Raw genomic sequence first — 14351 nt, 5'->3', positions numbered from 1 at the left:
GGGGAGAGCTGACCGCCCAGCGCGAGGAGGAGCTGGTGCGGGGAGAGCTGACCGCCCAGCGCGGGGAGGAGCTGGTGCGGGGAGAGCTGACCGCCCAGCGCGGGGAGGAGCTGGTGCGGGGAGAGCTGACCGCCCAGCGCGGGGAGGAGCTGGTGCGGGGAGAGCGGGCAGCACTCACTGGAGGTGAGGCAGGGGCGGCTTCTCCGCCTGGGGCAGGACCGGGACCCGCGCAGGGGTTTCGGGCACCGGCACGGGCAGCTTCAGGGCAGGAGGCCGGGGCGCCACGGGGGGCGCGAAGAGTCCGGGCTTGGCCATCTCCCTCAGGGGGGCCTCCGCCACTGTCATCAGGAACTTGGGCTTGCTGGCTGGCACAGGCGGGGGCTCGGGCGTGGGCGGCCCGCGGGGGCACAGGTGCAGGTTCCTGAGTTTATCGCAGTTCCTGGCGGTGGCCGCTCCGGGGCTGGGGACCCGGGGCTCCGGGCCGGGGCTCTCCGGGAGGCACGGGGGCCTGCGGCCGGTGGGCAAGCTGGGCAGGCTGCCCATCGGAGGGTCACTCATCCTCCGGGGGGGGGGCAGCACCCTGGGGCCAGGCTCCGGCCACCTGGGGCCCAGCAGGTCCCGCTTGAAGTCCTCAGGAGCCGGGCCCGCCTCGGGGAGGCCGCGCTGCGGGGGCGGGGGCGGCAGCAGGGGGCCGGGGCCGCGGGAGGTGAAGGAGTGGGCGCGGGCCACGTCGGAGAAGGCGGGCTTCCTGGGCGTGGGCACGGGTGGCGGCGGGTAGGCTGGCGGGTGCATCAGGGCGTCTGCGGAGCGAAGAGACCGGTGGGTGAGCAAGTCTCACTGGTGAGGCAGGACCCCCACCCCCTTCCTCTGGGGTCTGACCAGCCCACGCCCCTGCCCGCCCAGCCCTCCTTTGACCCTGACGTCACACCAGGAGCCCCGGGGTGCCAGCGGCGAAGGGGGAGGAGGCCAGGAGGACCCTGAGGAGCTGGCCTCGCTGAGGCCGGATTCCCACTGGGACGGGGGATGGGGGGGGGGGCTCAGAGGGAGACGAGGGTCGTGTAAGGTGCCCTGAGGCAGAGGTGACGTTGGCGAACTGGGGCACAGCAGGCTGGAGGTGTCAACAGTGTCAGCAGCCATCACTGCCATCGCTGTGGCCCAGGAGGGCCTGTCTGGCCTTGAGCTCCATGGGGCGCTGCCAGCCACAAGCGTGCACCAGCCTGGCCCCCGCCCCAGCCGGCCCTCCCCTGAGCGGCGGGCAGCGGCAGCCAGAGCAGTGCCTCTCCTGCTCTGCCCCCTCGGACGCGCTGGCCAAGTGGACAGACCGAGGCCCAGGGTGGAGCTGGCAGCCCCTGCGCTCTGCCCAGAGCACCCAGCGCACCCAGCGCACCAGCTGGACACCTACCCTCGGGCCTCCCGGGCTCGGGGGAGTCAGGCTCCAGGTACGAGTCGTCCTCGTCATAGTCTGCGGGCAGAGGGGGACGGGGGTGTCAGCGCAGGGCGGCCGGCCTGGCTGCACCCGGGGCGAAGGCGAGGCTCGGAGCACTGCCCTCAGGGAGGCTGGGCGGGCTGGGGAGCCACAGGGACAGAGCGGGCAGCAGCCCAGCGGAGGTCCTGGCTCGGCCAGTCCGGGTGCGAGCGGGACGGGGAGCACGCCGCGATCCTCACCTTCGTTGTCCGTGGGGTACGGAGAGAGGCTGATGTCCACAGGCCGCTCGATGGCCCCGTAGAAGCTGTCCGTGTCCGAGCTGGAGTCGCTGAGGAGGCGGGAGGGGCGGCGTGAGTACAGGGCAGCGTCCCCCCCGCACCCACACGGACAGGCTGCAAACACGGGGACACACCGCCACCGCCAACACAGGGACGTGCTCAGGTAAGCACAGGACACAGACCTGAACGCAGGTGAACAGAGACGAGGGCGGACAGGCACACGGACACCCTCCATCGAGGGCACAAGGACAACCTGGAGACAAGGCCGTGGTCCTCCCCCACTGCTCTACCCTGGGAGCTGTCATTGCTAGGCCGAGCCTACCACAGGGCACCTACCGCAGGGCACCGGGCCTGCCGCACACAGGGCACCCGGCCTGCCGCACACACACAGGGCACCGGGCCTGCCGCACAAACACAGGGCACCGGGCCTGCCGCACAAACACAGGGCACCGGGCCTGCCGCACACACACAGGGCACCGGGCCTGCCGCACAAACACACGGCACCGGGCCTGCCGCACAAACACAGGGCACCGGGCCTGCCGCACACACACAGGGCACCGGGCCTGCCGCACACACACAGGGCACCCGGCCTGCCGCACACACACAGGGCACCGGGCCTGCCGCACACACACAGGGCACCCGGGCCTGCCGCACACACACAGGCACCGGGCCTGCCGCACACAGGGCACCGGGCCTGCCGCACACAGACACCGGGCCTGCCGCACACACACAGGCACCGGGCCTGCCGCACACACACAGGGCACCCGGCCTGCCGCACACACACAGGGCACCGGGCCTGCCGCACACACACAGGGCACCCGGCCTGCCGCACACACACAGGGCACCCGGCCTGCCGCACACACACAGGGCACCGGGCCTGCCGCACACACACAGGGCACCGGGCCTGCCGCACACACACAGGGCACCGGGCCTGCCGCACACACACAGGGCACCGGGCCTGCCGCACACAGGGCACCCGGCCTGCCGCACACACACAGGGCACCGGGCCTGCCGCACACACACAGGGCACCGGGCCTGCCGCACACAGGGCACCCGGCCTGCCGCACACACACAGGGCACCGGGCCTGCCGCACACAGGGCACCGGGCCTGCCGCACACACACAGGGCACCGGGCCTGCCGCACACACACAGGGCACCGGGCCTGCCGCACACACACAGGCACCGGGCCTGCCGCACACACACAGGGCACCCGGCCTGCCGCACACACACAGGCACCGGGCCTGCCGCACACACACAGGGCACCGGGCCTGCCGCACACACACAGGGCACCGGGCCTGCCGCACACACACAGGGCACCGGGCCTGCCGCACACACACAGGGCACCCGGCCTGCCGCACACACACAGGCACCGGGCCTGCCGCACACAGGGCACCGGGCCTGCCGCACACACACAGGGCACCGGGCCTGCCGCACACACACAGGCACCGGGCCTGCCGCACACACACAGGGCACCCGGCCTGCCGCACACACACAGGGCACCGGGCCTGCCGCACACACAGGGCACCCGGCCTGCCGCACACACACAGGGCACCGGGCCTGCCGCACACACACAGGGCACCGGGCCTGCCGCACACACACAGGGCACCGGGCCTGCCGCACACACACAGGGCACCGGGCCTGCCGCACACAGGGCACCGGGCCTGCCGCACACACACAGGGCACCGGGCCTGCCGCACACACACAGGGCACCGGGCCTGCCGCACACACACAGGGCACCGGGCCTGCCGCACACAGGGCACCCGGCCTGCCGCACACACACAGGGCACCGGGCCTGCCGCACACAGGGCACCCGGCCTGCCGCACACACACAGGGCACCCGGCCTGCCGCACACACACAGGGCACCGGGCCTGCCGCACACACACAGGCACCCGGCCTGCCGCACACACACAGGGCACCCGGCCTGCCGCACACACACAGGGCACCGGGCCTGCCGCACACAGGGCACCCGGCCTGCCGCAGGGCACTGGCTGGAAGTGAGGGCCAGGAGCACAGGGCAGTAGGGACCTACAAGGTGGTTTGGGGGTGCCGGGCCTCCTCTGGCCTCAGCTGGGAGGATGGAATGGGTCTGCTCCCCCAGAGCTCCTGCTGCTGGGACACCCCAGGGAGGTCCCCGAGACCCAGATGGACGGAGCCGGTGTCCTGGGGACTCACTCCTAAGCCAGCCAGGGAGGACAAGGAGGGGCAGTGCCCACAGCTCTGAGCTGCTGCAAATGCTGGGCCCCCCAATGGGCAGCTGAGAGGACGTGACCCGCACGTAGGAACTACCACCATGAGCACACGTGCATGCGCGCGCACACGCACGCACACTCACACGCGTGCGCGGGATTACAGGCATGGGTGCGGGGAGGGGTGCGGGGGGAGCCCAGGCCCACCTGGCGTCCAGCGGCACGTCCTTCTTCTCGTGGAGGTGGCCGATCTCCCTGCGCAGCAAGGCCATCCAGCTCTGTGGGCGGCAGAGCCCAGTGGGCATGTGCTGCCCAGGCCATGGCCCTCCTCCCCCGTGCCCTGCTGTGCCCGCCCAGGCCGGGGAGGCCCCTCAGCCCATGCAGGGCCCCCCTGAGGCAGTTCTGGGCACGGGGTGTGGGTCCCCGGGTGTGAGGACGGGCACTGCGGGGGGCCTTGGCCCGTGGCCAGCCCCGCCCCCGTGGCCAGTCCACCCCCCCCCCCGTGGCCAGCCCCGCCCCCGTGGCCAGCCCCGCCCCCGTGGCCAGTCCCCCCTGTTGCCACCCCCCCCCCCGCGGCCAGCCCCGCCCCCCGTGGCCAGCCCCCCCTGTGGCCCCCCCCCCCCCCCCCCCCCCCCCCCCCCCCCCCCCCGTGGCCAGCCCCTCCAGGCCGGCACCTTGCGCTCATCCTCCGAGGATGCCGAGAAGAACCAGGTGCGGTGCTTCTTGCTGATGTGCACGATCTTGAAGGGGAAGACGTTGTTGGACGTGGTCTCCTCGGCCGCCCGCATCACCCTGAGGGCACAGCCGGTGTCACCACTGCCCACGCCCACAGGACTCCTGCCCCAGACCTGGCACCCCCACAGGCTCCGGGGGACAGATCTGCATGGTGGGCGAAGGCCAGCGGCTCCAGGCAGAGGAAAGGAGTTTGGAGAAGAGAGCGTGTGTGTGTGTGTGTGTGTGTGTGTGTGTCATGACTCCAGAGCGGCCCCAGGGCCCGGAGCCCCCTCTGCGCTGTGCTCCGGCCACCTGCCACTGAGATGGGCACTGGGTAAGGCTCCCCACCGAGGCTGGGGCAGATAGAGCGAGGGGAGTCCCTGCCCGAGGGCTCATCCCACCACTGAAACCGTGGGCCCCGGTGCCTCCCGGGGGCGCAGGCCCCTCCTCCGCTGACCCTGCTCCCATCGCCATGGCGTCCAGGGAGGGTCCTCAGACTGGCACAGACTGATGCCACAGTGCAGGGCCCACTTCAGCCTGCCATGCAGGCCCTGAAGCCATGGGTGGATCCAGAGGACACTAATGGGCTGCACACTGTAGCATGCCTCGTCCCACCCAGAGGGCTCCGGCCCAGTGGCCTGTCCATGGGGAACCCCTCGCCGGGCGGCCCCAGCCCACAGCACATGTGCAGCAGGGAGCTGGCCGCAGCCTGGAGGCCCCTGGAGCCAGGTGGCCTGGGTCACGGCCTGCAGGGCCAGGCTGTCTCTGGAGGGAACAGAGGCTGTGGTGTGAGGGGCTGTGAGGAGGGAGGCAGGGGTCACTGGGCAGTAGCCGAAGGGGACTCTGGAGAGCCCGCTGTCCCAACCCCGAGGCAGCAGAAAGCCCAGCCTTACACAGCCTGAGGCCAGACTGCCAGGAGGGCGGGCCCTGGAGGCTGAGAGGAGGTGGGCAAGGCTGGGCTTGGTGCCAAGGGGCAGGGAGGCCTGAGCCAACTGGGGAGAGTCTGGCGGGAACAAGGGGCAGGTCCAGCCAGAATTTGTTGTGGGGCTGGGGGAGCAGAGGCAGGGGGAGCTGGGGCGGGGGGAGCAGGGGCGGGGGGAGCAGGGGCGGGGGAGCAGAGGTGGGGGGAGCAGAGGCGGGGGAGCAGGGGCGGGGGGAGCAGAGGCAGGGGAGCAGGGGCGGGGGGAGCTGGGGTGGGGGGAGCAGGGGGGGGAGCAGGGGCGGGGGAGCAGGGGCGGGGGGAGCAGAGGCGGGGGAGCAGGGGCGGGGGGAGCTGGGGCGGGGGGAGCAGGGGCGGGGGAGCAGGGGCGGGGGAGCTGGGGCGGGGCGGGAGGGGCAGCATGCGCACATACTCGGCTGGGGGGGCAGCCTGTGCAGAGCTGAGGGCACTCACCGGTTGTAGCCGCTCAGCGAGAAGGCGCCCTGTGGGGAGGCGGAGGTGCTGCTCTTGAAGTAGTAGATGCATCGCTTGTGGATGATGACAAAGCGCAGGGGCCCTACGGGTGGCGTGAGGGGCGGGTGAGCTGGGGAACCTCCCAGGGGTCACGGGCGATTGCACCAGGCTCTGAACCCACGGAACGAAAGGGCAAGGAGCTGGGCTGGCGCCGCCCCCTCCCCAGGAGTCCAGCATGGGCTCAGAGGCGGACACGGCCGTGGGCGTGCTGGCCAGCCCCGGGCAGGGGGTCCGGGCATGGCTGGGTGGACGAGGCCTGGGAGGCTGTCTCCAGGAAGGCCAGAGCAGGGCCAGAGGCCTGGGGGGGCCCAGCCGCCTCGTTGGGAGCTGCGGGCTGCGGGGAAGTTGCCTCCACCCCAGGCTGGCACAGCACAGCGAGGGAGGGGCACAGAGAGGAGGCACAGGAGTCCAGAGTGTGGCTCGGACCCCAGGCTGAGCAGTGCCGCTGAGACCCCTGCTCTCCACTGCCTCACCCCGGCCAGCCCCACCGGCCCAGGAAGGGCAGTGACAACGCGTCCTTGGAGGCACCCTGTCCAGAGACGGCAGACCAGCTGGTGCCCAGCCTGGGGCACCACGACCAGGCAGCACCCGGAGGGACGGGCAGGCCGGATGCTCTGGGCCCGGGCCAGGCTCCCCTCTCCCAGCTGCGGTCCCGGGCCCAGCCCCACACTCACAGCTCGAGGGGTCTGGGATTGGCACGGGGCTCAGCCTGCCCAGCTGGGCGGCACTGTCACCAAGTGCCCAGCTCCGCACCACCTGAGCCCCTCCCGGACCCACGAGCAGAGGCCACCTCCGGCCCCCAGGCTGGCGGCCACCGGGGGGGGGGGGGGACCCGAGAGGGCCCCCACGGAAGGAGCCGGAGGCTCAGCTCTGCCCACGCGCCCCCGTCAGCGCCCCCCTCGGGCTCACATTTGAGCAGCTGCAGCTGCGTGCCGCCCTTCTTGTGCAGGTAGCCGGCCTTGGCCACGCCCCCGGGCATGGTCAGCAGGTTCTGGGCCCCGATGGCCTTCATGGGGATGGGCCAGTGCATCTCCTCGGCCGCCATGAAGCTGCAATGAGAGCAGAGATGTCTCAGCCGGGGCGGGACTGCAGGGACAGCACCGAGGTCCTGGCGGCAGGGAGGCTCAGCAGGAGGGTGGGAAGGCGGCCTTCTGAAGGCCCGGGCTTCCAGGGGGACCCCGGAGGCAGGCACCCGCCGCTCGGCCACGGACCGGGTGCCCCAGGACCCTGAGAGCTGTGTGTCCTTTCTTTCATTTTAAATATATTTCATTGGTTTTTTACAGAGAGGAAGGGAGAGGGACAGAGAAACATCGATCAGCTGCCTCCTGCACACCTCCTACTGGGGATGTGCCCACAACCAAGGGACACGCCCTTGACCAGAATCAAACCTGGGACCACCCCCCACAGGCAGAGCTCTATCCGCTGAGCCACACCGGCCAGGGCTGCGCGTGTTCTTTCCTGTTTCTGGTTCACTCAGCTCTCACCTACTGAGCTCAAGGCCCCTGGAGGCTGGGACGGCGGAGAGGGAATTCAGGAAATCACCAGCCCAGGAAACTCAAGCCTCAGGCCATAACCACCAAGTACCAGTGCCAGGTGAGTCTATCATGGGGCCCCGCCCAGGACAGGAAATTCCGTTCCGGAGGGCTCCCAGGAGGAGGTGGTGAGTCACAGCCTGAAGGAGGGAGTTACAGAGGTACGGGGCTGGGGCAGGCCCTGGGCACCCGCCATACCAGCTCCGACCTTCAGCAGGGAGGGATGTGGCCCCAGAAACCCCACCCTCGACTCTTACCTGCCCTTAGCTGGCTTCTGTCCACCCCTTTCTTTTTTTTCTTATTATTTTTTTATTATTGATTTTAAAGAGAAGGGGTTAGGGGGAGAGAGAGAGAAATGTCGATTTGCTGTTCTACTTGCTCAGGCATTCATTCACTGTGTGGTTCCTGTATGTGCCCTGCCCAGGGAGCTCACCCACTCTAACCACTGAGCCGCCCAGCCAGGGACTGTCCATCCTTTCCTTAAGGCCCTGACCAGAAAGCAGAAACGCAGGCAGCCACCAGCCCCCAGCTCCTGGGTCAGACAACCCAGGCCCCTGTCCTGGCTCGGCCTTCCCGGGGACCCCTAAGCCTCCGTCGCTGGAGGACAGCGCAGAGGCAGTTTGGCACACAGCACACCCTCACCCCCGCCAGGACCACCCAGTGCCTGGTCCCAGGGACTATAAACAGACAGGAGCAGGGCAGGGACGATGGGCCAGGCACAGCCCCGCACCAGGGCAAAAAGCCCTGATGCCGAGCAGGGGCAAGACTGGGAACACAAGGCCCTCGCCCCAGGGCAGCCTTTTCGTCCCTAGCTTACACTGCTGACCCCGGACCTCCCCCCTCAGGAGAACATCCAGGCCTCAGCTGTGGTCAGCCCCAGGCCCAGGAAAGCAGCAAAACCAGCCAGTGATGCCGCGGCTGCCTCCGGGCCAGCCTCCCGCACTGGAGCCGACCAATGGGAGACCAGGACCAGAAAGCACACCTGGAGGGCGGGTGAGTGGTTAGACCTCCTTGACCTCCCCAGCAGGAGGAACAGCTCAGGGCAAGGCACGTCCCCTTCTCCCAGGGTCCCCTCAGGACCAGCCCTTGGCTCACCCCAACCCTGTCTCCAGGGCCCCCTTTTCTCACTTCCCAGGGAGCCAGGCAGCCGGCCTGGCGCTGCTGCTGCTGCTTCTATGCCCTTCCTCGTTCCACTGTCCTGAGCACGTTTTTACCGCAGTCAGTAACTTCCTTATATATGTATGTATCTTCTTATTGGTTTCAGAGAGGAAGGGAGAGGGAGAGACAGAGACATCCATGATGAGAGAATCATTGATGGCTGTCTCTTGCACGCCCCACACTTGGGATTGAGCCTGTAACCTGGGCATGTGCCCGAGACCGGAATTGAACCTGGGACCCTTCAGTCCACAGGCCGATGCTCTATCCACTGTCCCGCCTAGGGCAGTGGACAGCAAACTGCTGCTCTCGAGCCCCATGCGGCCCTTTGGCCTGAGTCTGGCTCTTCCACAAAAAACCACATGTGGGCGCACATACAGTGAGATTGAGACTTCGTGGCCCATGCGCAGACGTCCGTTTTCGGCCTGGGGAGTCTATTTGAAGGAGCGGTGTTAGAACACTCAGGGGCCAAAGAGCCGCATGTGGCTCTCGAGCCGCAGTTTGCGAACCACTGGGCTGGGGCATCAGTCAAACTCTTGCTTGCTTTTCTACACCTTTTTTTTCCCTGTCGACCTTTCAGGGCAGTGGTCCCCACCTGGTGGTCCCTGAGGACTGGAAGGTTGGCGACCGCTGTTTTAGAGGTGGGAGGGAGGTGCAGAAACACAGAGAAACATCACCTTCCGCATGCCCCCCACTCCACCCCCACCCGCGCCCCCTGATCAGGGCACGGCATCAAGCCTGCAACCGAGGTGCGTGCCCTTAACCAGACTCGAAACTGGGACCCTTCCGTGTGAGGGCCGACACACTATCCACTGAGCGACACCGGCTGGAGCTACGCTTCGTCTCAGGATTTAAGTATTTCCCTCGAGACAAGAACCAAGTCTCCCGCTCCAAGGAGCACAGGGATGGGGGCGTCCCGCCCTCAGGCTGACCCTTCTGCACGGCCCCCCGCGATGTGACAGCTCCCAGGGGCCCAGGCCCCATGTTCCCGGTCCCCGCCCGCCTGCACCTCCTCCAGGGTCCGGCTGCCCCCAAACCTGCCAGGCTGCTGCTCCCTTCCGGCCTGGGCCCTCCTCACAGGGGCCTCCTGCCCACCCCCAGACCCAGCCTCTAACGCCCCCCGTGCGGCCCCCGCCCCCCGCACCCGCACCCCGGGGTGAGCCCAGCCCGGCCGGACAAAGCCCTCCGCCCGCGGGCGCTCCCGCCCCGGCCCCACCCCGCCGCCCCGCGCCCGGAGCCCACCCCGCGGCCGGAGCCCATCCCGCGCCCGGAGCCCATCCCGGCGGCCGGGCCCAAAGCGAGGCGCCGCCGGGACCGGCCCGCGGGTGGAGCCCCGCCGCCGCCTTTGTTCCGCGGAGCCCCGCCCGGTACTCACGGCGGCCACGCGGCGGGCACGGCCGGCTTCCGGGGGGCGCACCCCCGGCCCCGCGCGCACCGGCACGGCCCCCGGCCCGGCCTCCCCGCCGCCGCGCCCCAGGCGCTCGGCTCCCGCGGACCCCAGCCCCGCGGCCGGAGCCCCGCGCCCGCCATGCCGCCGCGCCCGCCGCCGCCCCTCCCGCGGGCAGGTGAGACCCGCACCGCCCCTTCCCCGCCACCGCCCCCCGCACCGCCCCTTCCCCGCACCGCCCCCCGCACCGCCCCTTCCCCCTCTCCGCCCCCCGCACCGCCCCTTCCCCCCCTCTCCGCCCCCCGCTCCGCCCCCCGCACCGCCCCTTCCCCCCCTCTCCGCCCCCCCCACTCCGCCCCCCCGCACCGCCCCTTCCCCCCCTCTCCGCCCCCCGCACCGCCCCTTCCCCGCCCCTTCCCCCCCTCTCCGCCCCCGCACCGCCCCTTCCCCGCCCCTTCCCCCCTCTCCGCCCCCCACTCCGCCCCCCGCACCGCCCCTTCCCCCCTATCCGCCCCCGCACCGCCCCTTCCCCCCCCTCTCCGCCCCCCGCACCGCCCCTTCCCCTCTCCGCCCCTCGCACCGCCCCTTCCCCTCTCTGCCCCTCGCACCGCCCCTTCCCCCCCTCTCCGCCCCCCCGCACCGCCCCTTCCCCCCTCTCCGCCCCCCCCGCAACCGCCCCCCGCACCGCCCCTTCCCCCTCTCCGCCCCCCGCACCGCCCCTTCCCCCCCCTCTCCGCCCCCCGCACCGCCCCTTCCCCTCTCCGCCCCTCGCACCGCCCCTTCCCCCTCTCCGCCCCTCGCACCGCCCCTTCCCCCCCTCTCCGCCCCCCGCACCGCCCCTTCCCCCCTCTCCGCCCCCCGCACCGCCCCTTCCCCCCCTCTCCGCCCCCCGCACCGCCCCTTCCCCCCCTCTCCGCCCCCCGCACCGCCCCTTCCCCTCTCCGCCCCCCGCACCGCCCCTTCCCCCCCTCTCCGCCCCCCGCACCGCCCCTCCCCCCCCTCTCCGCCCCCGCACCGCCCCTCCCCCCCTCCGCCCCCCCGCACCGCCCCTCGCCCCGCCCCTTCCCCCCTCTCCGCCCCCCGCACCGCCCCTTCCCCCCTCTCTGCCCCCCGCACCGCCCCTTCCCCCTTTTCTCCGCCCCCCGCACCGCCCCTTCCCCCCTCTCTGCCCCCCGCACCGCCCCTTCCCCCCCCTCTCCGCCCCCCGCACCGCCCCTTCCCCCTTTTCTCCGCCCCTCGCACCGCCCCTTCGCCCCGCACCTTCCCTCCCGCCCCTTCCCCGCGGGCAGGTGAGGGCTCCGCCCCCCGCAACGCCCCTTTCCCCCCTCCCCCCAGGCACACACACCATCCCTGTCTGCCCAGTCTGTTTTTTTTTTTTTCTTTTTTAAAAAATTTTATATATTTTATTGATTTTTCACAGAGAGGAAGGGAGAGGGATAGAGAGCTAGAAACGTTGATGAGAGAGAAACATCGACCAGCTGCCTCCTGCACCGCCCCAACTGGGGATGTGCCGGCAACCAATGTACAGGCCCTTGATCGGAATCGAACCTGGGACCCTTCAGTCCGCAGGCCGATGCTCTATCCAGAGCCAAACCGGTTTCGGCATGTCTGCCCAGTCTGAACCTCCAGGGCCTCCTCAAGCCCACCTGCCCTCCGGGTCCCGCCTCCTTCCTCCCCTCTCCCCCCTTCACCTCTCAGACTGGCACACACAGGAGAGGGACCGCATTACCGACGCCAACATGCAGTCACCGCGGGGACACCGCAGACCGAGGCTCCTGCCTGTGGACGGACAGACAGACGTCTCACCAGCCCAGCAGCGGCCCGAGGCAGGCCGGAGGGCGACACATCGGATCAATCGGATGAAGGACAGAAGCCACATGATGGTCTCAGGGAGAAAGGCATGTGACAAACATGGACAACGCTTTCCGGATAAGAACGCCACTTCACATCCCGGACGGGGGGACCGCCCTCAGTCCTGCAGCTGGGAGGCCCTGGCTCACCCCACACCGGGAACAGGGAACAGCGGAAGCTCTCCCGGAGGCAGGACAAGGCCAGGATGGCCCTCTTGCTGCCCCCTAACCTGGTCCTGGGGCTCTAGCCCAGCGGTTCTCAACCTCTCCAATGCCACAGCCCTTTCATCCAGCTCCTCACGTGTGGTGACCCCGACCATAAAGTTATTTCCGTTGCTACCTCATAACTGTTATGAATCGTAATGCAAATATCTGTGTTTTCCGATGGTCTCAGGCTCTACAGCAGCGGTTCTCAACCTGTGGGCTGCCTAAGACCATCGGAAAACAGGTATTTGCATTATGATTCATAACAGTAGCAAAATTACAGTTATGAAGTAGCAACGGAAATAATTTTACAGTCAGGGGTCACCACAACACGAGGAGCTGGATTAAAGGGCCAAGGCAGCCGAAACCGGTTTGGCTCAGTGGATAGAGCGTCAGTCTGCAGACTGAAAGGTCCCAGGTTCGATTCCCGTCAAGAGCATGTACCTTGGTTGCAGGCACATCCCCAGTAGGGGGTGTGCAGGAGGCAGCTGATCGATGATTCTCTCTCAGCGACGTTTCTAACTCTCTATCCCTCTCTCTTCCTCTCTGTAAAAAATCAATAAGATATATTTAAAAAAAAAAGGGGGGGGGGCGTGACATTAGGAAGGTTGAGAACCACTGATCTAGCTGGTCATGCCTCCCGCCAGAGAGGAAGATGCTAAACCACATGTGTCAAACACAAGGCCCGCGGGCCAAATCCGTCCCGCCAGGCCTTGCAATGTGGCCCGCACCGCGCTGTCATCACTGCACTCCGCTGCGTTTCCATCACAACGACAGTTTATGACTGTTCAGCAAACCATTCGGCCCGCGATTTAGGCTAGATTTTAGATTTTGGCCCCTTCTCTGATTGAGTTCGACACCCCTATGCTAAACGCACAGACGAGATGTGCGTGTGGGAAACGCCAAGGAACCCACCAAACGCCATTGGCTCCGCTGGGGCTGGCTACAGGATCCACACACGAAAGCCGTCTTATTCCCAGACCGGGCACTGACCCACCCCGAAATGAGCTGAGGTCCCGCTCCCTCCTGGCAGTCTGCCCTGACCTCCGCGGGGCCCTGTGACCCTCCAAGCACCGACCGCCACGGTCCTCACTGTCCACCCCATCTCACCAGCTCAGGCCCAGCACCCGGGGCGCCCGGGGCCCCAGGAGGCGGCGTGCCCACCCCGCAGGGCGGGGGACAGGCCCGGGAGCCCGCACAGAGCCCCCGCCGCTGGCCGCACCCTCCGGGCCTGACGGGACAGGCAGCTGCTGTGAGGACAGGCGGCGCCCACTCTCCTGCTCCCCGCCTGGGGGAGTCCTCCATTCTCACCTGGGGGGTGCTGACAGCTGACCGGGAGGCCGGAGCTGGCCAGGTAGAGTGAGGGGGGACTGGTGGCTGAGAGTGTCGGTGACGGCAGGCCGTGGTGGCCACAGTGACCACACAGCTTTGGGGGGACTCTCAGCCCGGCTCACGGACCCCATCGGAGCCTGAGAAAGTTGAGGAGAGTCCCCCGGGGTCACCCCTCGTCCAGGCAGCCTCGCCTGCCTCGCTGTCTCTCTCATTGCCATGCCGCCCCAGGCCCAGTGACCTGGCGGTTACACCCCATTCGCCCCGGGACCCACAGGAAACCTGACCCCTTCTCTGGGGGAGACATGCCAGTGGTGCCCCTCGCCAGGATGCTAGGTGCCTGCTGAGCCACGCTGGGAGCTGGGGGGGGCACTGCTGGAGACTTGGATTCCAGTCCCTCCAGGCTGCGCCCCACTGAGCCTCGGCTCCCTCCACAAGGAGGCCTGGGGAGGACACCCAGGGCGCCGGCTGACCCTCCGGCCCGGCCACCCTGTGAGCTGGCAGCGGCCCAGCTGTGGTGCAGGGCGCTCTGTCCCTGCAGCCAACGGCGCCGGGACAAGGGCCTGGAGACACGCAGCTGGGGTGCCCGGGAAGAGGCACCTGGGCGCTGGGCATGCTCGGCTCTGCTCCTGCCCCCAGGGACCGGAGGCCGGGGGGTGGGGGGCAGGGGCGGGGACAGCAGGCCGTGAGCTCTCCAGCACAGCCGCAGCCCCAGCGTGTTCCAGGAAGTCAGGCTGTGGGGGCTGCGCCCAGGACGGGGTGCTCGCCACAGGCCGGCCGCCTGGAGCTGGGCGCTGCGGTCCACAGGGCGCGTGCCACGGGCAGTGCGTCCATAG

General features: G+C 69.2%; 1 protein-coding gene and 1 pseudogene across 5 annotated transcripts in view; one reads left to right on the top strand and one right to left on the bottom strand.

Moving 5' to 3' along the window:
• SH3BP2 (SH3 domain binding protein 2) overlaps positions 1 to 14351 on the bottom strand; it is a 33887-nt gene that overhangs the window by 4191 nt on the left and 15345 nt on the right. For 4 of the 5 annotated variants that reach the window (XM_036417020.2, XM_045573991.1, XM_045573992.1 and 1 more), the window contains 7 exons: positions 6968 to 7107; positions 5999 to 6101; positions 4566 to 4683; positions 4099 to 4169; positions 1666 to 1754; positions 1403 to 1462; positions 179 to 800 (listed from right to left, as the gene is read on the bottom strand). In XM_036417020.2, coding sequence (XP_036272913.1) covers positions 179 to 800; positions 1403 to 1462; positions 1666 to 1754; positions 4099 to 4169; positions 4566 to 4683; positions 5999 to 6101; positions 6968 to 7103 — 1199 coding nt within the window. In that variant the 5' untranslated portion in view covers positions 7104 to 7107. Of the gene's footprint in view, positions 1 to 178; positions 801 to 1402; positions 1463 to 1665; positions 1755 to 4098; positions 4170 to 4565; positions 4684 to 5998; positions 6102 to 6967; positions 7108 to 10120; positions 10291 to 14351 lie in introns of those variants that run through there. The other variant, XM_036417017.2, reaches the window with a different exon arrangement.
• On the top strand, positions 10337 to 11321 carry LOC118707192 (annotated as a pseudogene).

The sequence above is a fragment of the Pipistrellus kuhlii genome, unplaced genomic scaffold (assembly GCF_014108245.1).
Source record: "Pipistrellus kuhlii isolate mPipKuh1 unplaced genomic scaffold, mPipKuh1.p scaffold_m20_p_58, whole genome shotgun sequence".
In the NCBI taxonomy this organism is placed as follows: Eukaryota; Metazoa; Chordata; class Mammalia; order Chiroptera; family Vespertilionidae; genus Pipistrellus; species Pipistrellus kuhlii.
This window is presented reverse-complemented; position numbering and strand designations above follow the sequence as displayed.